The sequence below is a fragment of the Artemia sp. Qi Xiang Cuo genome, chromosome 12 (assembly GCF_049724085.1).
Source record: "Artemia sp. Qi Xiang Cuo chromosome 12, ASM4972408v1, whole genome shotgun sequence".
Classification (NCBI taxonomy): Eukaryota; Metazoa; Arthropoda; class Branchiopoda; order Anostraca; family Artemiidae; genus Artemia; species Artemia sp. Qi Xiang Cuo.
Window position 1 is genome coordinate 55,937,083 of NC_142805.1, and position 6,000 is coordinate 55,943,082.

Sequence of the window (6,000 nt, forward strand, 5' to 3'; positions counted from 1 at the left end):
TCACTCTTGAATAAAGGCATAAACATAACTTAAAATAACACAGAAACTTAAAGAATATGAAATTACTATAGTGAACTATCCAAGGATAATGGAACTTATTTATTTTGACAATGCTTATATTTGCCATGCTTACTAATATCTGACAATATTCATTTATAAAATGTCCCATTCTGTGCTTAAATGTTTCACCACTATATTGTGGGGTCTACCCGTTTTTTCATAGCCCTTTTTTACAGGCTTAGAGACCATCTTACAGGTGTGTCAGAACCTACCATAAAATATTAGGAAATTGAAACGCTGCAGCGTAAAATCCTCTAAATATGGCACAGTTTGCTAATTATGAAATAATTGGGCATTGGCGGCAGAGAGCTTTCATTAGTGTTTCCATATGTTGCAAAGAGCTTTCATAAAACATGAAGACTTCAATATTTTGCATTTCTAAAAAACACTTAAAAGCATAAAAAAAACTCAATACTAAAAAAAATCTGCTCGAGTTTAAGCAATTGGAATCTAAAATTTGTTCGAACTAAAGGACCCTTAAAAGATGTCATTTATAGATGTTCTTTCTATTTTGAAAAAATACCTCCCACCCCCAACTCAACTAAGGACGAAAATGTCTAAATTCGAGGAGAATATGGTACAGCCACCCCTATTTTACCCCAGTAAACGGAACGTTCCCGTCTTTAGAAAATACTTGTCAATTTGTTAAACCGTTACTACCACTGATTCTCTCCCTAAAAGCGTCTTTACTGAACTGGCATCCCTTTATTTGAAGAGACAATTTAAACATTGAGGAAACAACAACGATTGCACCAAGGCATATCTGATGACAGCCACCATCACTGGATTATTTCTCTCGGGAACAGTAGAATCAAGGCAACTGACCACATCAGTTTCATACGCAGATGGCATTCTCCTACGATTTGATAATTTACAATCACTACATGCTGCTGAGAACAGCCTTTATGCCGGATCGTTTGACACCAGGCTGTCATTTACTTCTGCTATAACCTGAATTTCTCGTTTTTGGTTTTCATCACCCTACCCATTCAAAAATTGAGGTTGGCCCAGATTCAATTTCTGTCACTGCTTCACTCAAGTACCTTGGACTTGCATTCGGGACCTCAATTCGAACAACAAGGTCATTAACAATAAATATGTTGAGAGAGAAGTTGAGAAATTCCTATGGACGTTTTTCTAGAGTTAAAGGTCAAATTGAAAAAAAAAACGCTTGTTCAGCTTTATTAAATCCTTTTTTGCTCCCCATGTATTTTTTAAAATTTTGTAAGTATTTTATTCGTGTTCTTATTTGGTCTCGTAACAGTTATATCTCCAAACGTTACGGTGTTTTTGAGATATGTGATAAGATGAATATTTTAGAAGGGAGATTCAGACAGCGATCTGAGTCAGTCGTAGATTTTCCGTTGGTATGTATTAATCGTTTATGAGTCATTGTTACTGTATCTTTTTTTTTTAGTGTTTGTGATGATAAGTGTTTATATTTTGTTTATATAGTGTTTTTAAGTGTTTATAAATTTCTTTTTCCATACTCCTCTAAGTACATTTTGTATAGATAGAGGGTTCAGATAAATTATTATTACATCTGATGGCAGCCACCACCACCGGATATTTCTCTCTGGAACAATAGAATCAAGGCAACTGACCACAGCACTTACCTTGGTCTCACCACTGGTTCCTCAATAAAAAAATAAAATGCAACTCCTGATAGCTCACATTTAAAGTCGAGCCGGGTTAACGCACGCATCTCTCATTATGAATAGGCTACGTTTCGACCGCCAACTGCTTTCAAAACTCTTTAACTCTGTCACTCTGCCACATTATTTGCACATAGCATCGTTTTGGAAATTATTTACGAATTTTTATATTAATAATTTTTGTTTTGCAAAATATTTTCTAAGTCTATCCCCAGGGATCCACAATTCTTGCCTTGTTAAAAAATTGAACTTATTTGACCCTGTTAACTCTGTAGAAAAGCAAGTGTATGTATATTATACTCGTCTATCGAAGCTGAACCATACTTGGTTTTCAGAATTAATCCAATAACTTTCCAGATGACTTGTTGTGCTTTGTATTTGTTGTTCATGTGGTTATTGTGATTTTTCTTCTTTTTTTTCTATTTCTCCTTTGTTTATGCTCCGTCTTCCTATTTTTGTACGACGTGTGTGCAAACAAATAAATGTTACCACGAATGTCCGAAATTGGTGAATGTCTACATTCACAAGTGCGTGTCCGAAATACCTTTTTTCTCCTTGGGAGTAGTCAGCGTTGCCAGTCAAGCTTTTCACTTTAATGCAAGGTTTGATGATGACAGGTTAGGTTAGCTTAGCGTAGTTTTTCGACCTATTTCTGATACTTATAACTAAATTTACCCTAACCTAGCTTAAACTTTTGCCATCATAGCTTGCATAAAACTGAACCAGCTGACTCGCAAAGTTAATTGAATCCAAGCAGAGAAAAAGGAATTTCGGACAGTCACCGTTGAATGACGACATTAACCAGATTTCGGACATTCGCGTTAACATAATAAAATCGAATTTGAATTATACCTTGAGTTCCTAATATTTCCATATGGAGATGAGCCAGACCAGTGCCAATACTAAGAGCCATTCGAAGCATTCCTTGAACGTCCACTGTGGCTCTACTCAAGTAATCAAACAGAGAACCGTTTTCATGATAGTCCGTCACGAGCCACAACTGCGTCCAAGTGCCATTATCTGGAATACAAACGCATCTTAAAATATTACAACATATTCATACTGAAATCTTCGCATCCTTCTTTTTTGTGTGTGTGTGAAAAAAATTTGCGCATAAGAGTTTCAGCCTAACGTTTCAGACACATGGGCAACCAGTCTGGGTATCGAAACAATTACCTCTCAATGTCTCTATGCAAACCTTCATATTACATGTTTGGCACAAAAATTATTTTTTTGATGTTGGTATACCCAATGGTCTATTTCTCTGACGTGCCGACACGGAGGCTGTTTCAGGTTGTGTTGTGTGAATATGAACCAAGAACATTCTAAAGAAGAGGACCAAATCGTGAGACCCTATTGCTAGACATTTCTGTGAAAATGTTTCCTTTTTAAATCTATGTTTTTAAAATTTTCAATCCTTAGGAGGACGTGACCCCACTTTCACCATATTGCATCCCTACCAAGAGACAATGGTCCGGAATCCCTAGACAAAAATCATACAGACTATCTAATCAAGTCTTAATTATATATTTATTTCTAACCCATCAAAAATTCACTGATGTAAATTCACAAAAATCAGGGAGAGGGGCAAAATATTTTTCAATACGTAGAGGGGGGAGGGGGCGAATTTGTTATTTTTCAATTTTTTCAATGAAAATATCAAAAAAGGCCTCCTTGAACGAAAATACCCCAAAGAAGATTTCTTTCAAAATCTGGGAGTGGCGGGTCACAGCCCCCCTCCCTCCACCAATTGACGTCAATACAAGCAATACAAACAGTAGACAAAACGGGCTACAAAAAATCATGATAGTGTTAATGAAAAAAATAATAGAAATTCCATGTTTAAACACTAAACAATAGTCCCATGCATACTGCTTGAAACACCACTTTATAAGAAGGCAAGGCCGTATCCAGGGGGGGGGGGGTTACCCGGTTGGAACCCCCCCCCCCCCCCGAAATTTTTGACTGACTCGAAAATAAGTCGAAAATTAGTAAAACCTAGGTAAAAATCAGTAAAATTAGTCGAAAACTAAGTCAAAAATTAGTAACCCCCCCCCCAAAAAAAAGTCAAAAATTAGTAAAACCCCCCCTGAACAAAAATCCTGGATACGGTCCTGTAAGAAGGTGTGATAAATTGATTCTATTGTTATTTTCCGAGATAATTTTTCACAAAGCACTTTCTGGGTCGGCTATTTTACATTTGTAGATTAATGTTGAGTTTCGGGTCCATGAGGGTAAATGAAGCGAGTATTTTATGTTAAAATCTTCCAAATGGTGCTGTGCTTAGGAAATATGGGAGTGATGTTGAATTATACAAATGAGCAAGAATCATTCGGTTGAAACGTTTTTCATTGAAGACAACTGAGGTATAAAACGACAAAAAAAGGAAAAAGCGCGTTCGTCATTCAAACAAAAAAGAGACAAAAACAGTACGTTCGCCATCCAAACCATTAATTGATGGAGAAGCTCCAAAGAATGTCTTCTCTTGGCACGAAATCGGATACAAAGCCTACAGAAGCAAAAGTTCTCGTCTAATAATTAAAAACTAAATCTCAATGTCTAATTTGGAGACTTGAGGGAAAATAATAGCAATTAAAGATATTTCAAATTCAGAAAATATAAGAAATAAATTATGATTTTGTTCCAAAACTTTTCCCATAAAGGAAGTTTTTCAAAGAAAAGGAAAGAGCTACATTGAACCTAAGTCGAGCAGAAATAAAGGAAAATAGTAATAATAATTACTCTATAATATAAATATATATAGTGATAATAATATTACTATATTACTATTACTATAATATAAGTAGTAATAATAATAATAATAAGCAGTAAAATAGTTCCTGCGTAAAACAAACATAAATTGCCATCAATAAATAAATGATTTCCACCGAAATTATGGTTGCAACAATAGCAGTAACCTAGTAAAGAACGAACCACGGCCCATAGTAACCAAAAATTCTTAAACAAGTTTACAAAAAAGACCTGTCTAATGAGAAAAAAATTGCCATTTGTAGCTGATTCAGAAATGGTGACTATTATTTCAATTAATTTTTAAAATAAAACGTTATTTTGAAAACCAATTCATAGAAATTTCATAAAATAGCCTGAAAACCAGTCGAGAATTGCGTCTGATCGAAACAAAATTTGCAGTTGAAATCACCACTGCCGAAAACCCCATGAAAGAAACTTTACCCCCCCCCCACCCCCCTCCCATCTTCGAAAACAAGAAAAATTACTTTTTTGCATGGAAACATTGATGTGTCATCTTTTTTTCCTAGCTTTTTTTTTCTTCATAAAATTAAGGAGCGATTTAGAAATAGGAACCAACATAAATTACCTAAATTCGGGAGTTGGGGGGCATTTAGTTCACTGGAAACTTATTAGCATGCAACAAATATAGCCGCCTGAAATTTGTAGATTTTTTTTCTCTTACTTTTAAAACATTTAAGCAAAAAAAAGTATTAAGCCAAGCTTAAAACAAACAGAAACTACCACAATTAGGAGGGGGGTTAACGTCCCCTATGTCTTAGTAGAAAGGCCTCAGAAGGTCCCATTGCTCACCCCTGCTGCCACCTACAACTTTTTTACATAATTTATGCATGTTTTTATGTCTGTTCTTTAGGTCAGTGAGAATGAAAAAACAGAATTTTTCTCACTTGAAAAAACATGAATTTTCTCACTTTTATGGATGTTTTCTTGGATGGTTATGGTTGTTGGTCAATTTATTTGATGTGTTTCATGGTTGTCAACAGTAATTCATGTCTGTTTTATGGTTTTTGTCAGTGAGAATGAAAAAACAGAAACTTTCTCACATTTATGGATGTCAACAGCAATTTATGTTCCTGTTTTATGGTTTTTGTCAGTGAGAATGAAAATCCAGGAACTTTCTCACATTTATGGATGTCAACAGCAATTTATGTCTGTTTTATGTCTTTAGGCGAACCTAACCTGAGAAATTGATTTACATAATCGGCGGGGGAATTATTGATTCACGAAGGGGAATTAAGAAACAATCATCGCTTCTTTGATCTTTAGGCTAACCTAACCTGAGAACTTGATTTACATAATCGCTAGGGGAATATATTGATTCACGAAGGGGGAATTAAGAAACATTATGGCTTTCTTTATTCTTAGGTCTGAGGGATAAACGTTCTTTAGGTCAGAGAGAAAAATTAATATTCTATTTTTAAATAGGGCTTCATTGATCTTTACTGTCAGGAATTAGAAATAACATCACTTGTTATCTTGGAATTATGCGGGAGGCTAAAGAGATAGAAATTCTATT

At 35.1% G+C, this 6,000-nt stretch overlaps 1 protein-coding gene across 3 annotated transcripts in view; it reads right to left on the reverse strand.

Moving 5' to 3' along the window:
• The window catches only part of babo (TGF-beta receptor type-1 babo), an 84,180-nt gene that overhangs the window by 15,353 nt on the left and 62,827 nt on the right, over window positions 1-6,000 (reverse strand). For all 3 annotated transcript variants that reach the window (XM_089098372.1, XM_089098371.1, XM_089098370.1), the window contains exon 6: window positions 2,568-2,735. In XM_089098372.1, coding sequence (XP_088954498.1) covers window positions 2,568-2,735 — 168 coding nt within the window. The remainder of the gene's footprint in view (window positions 1-2,567; window positions 2,736-6,000) is intronic.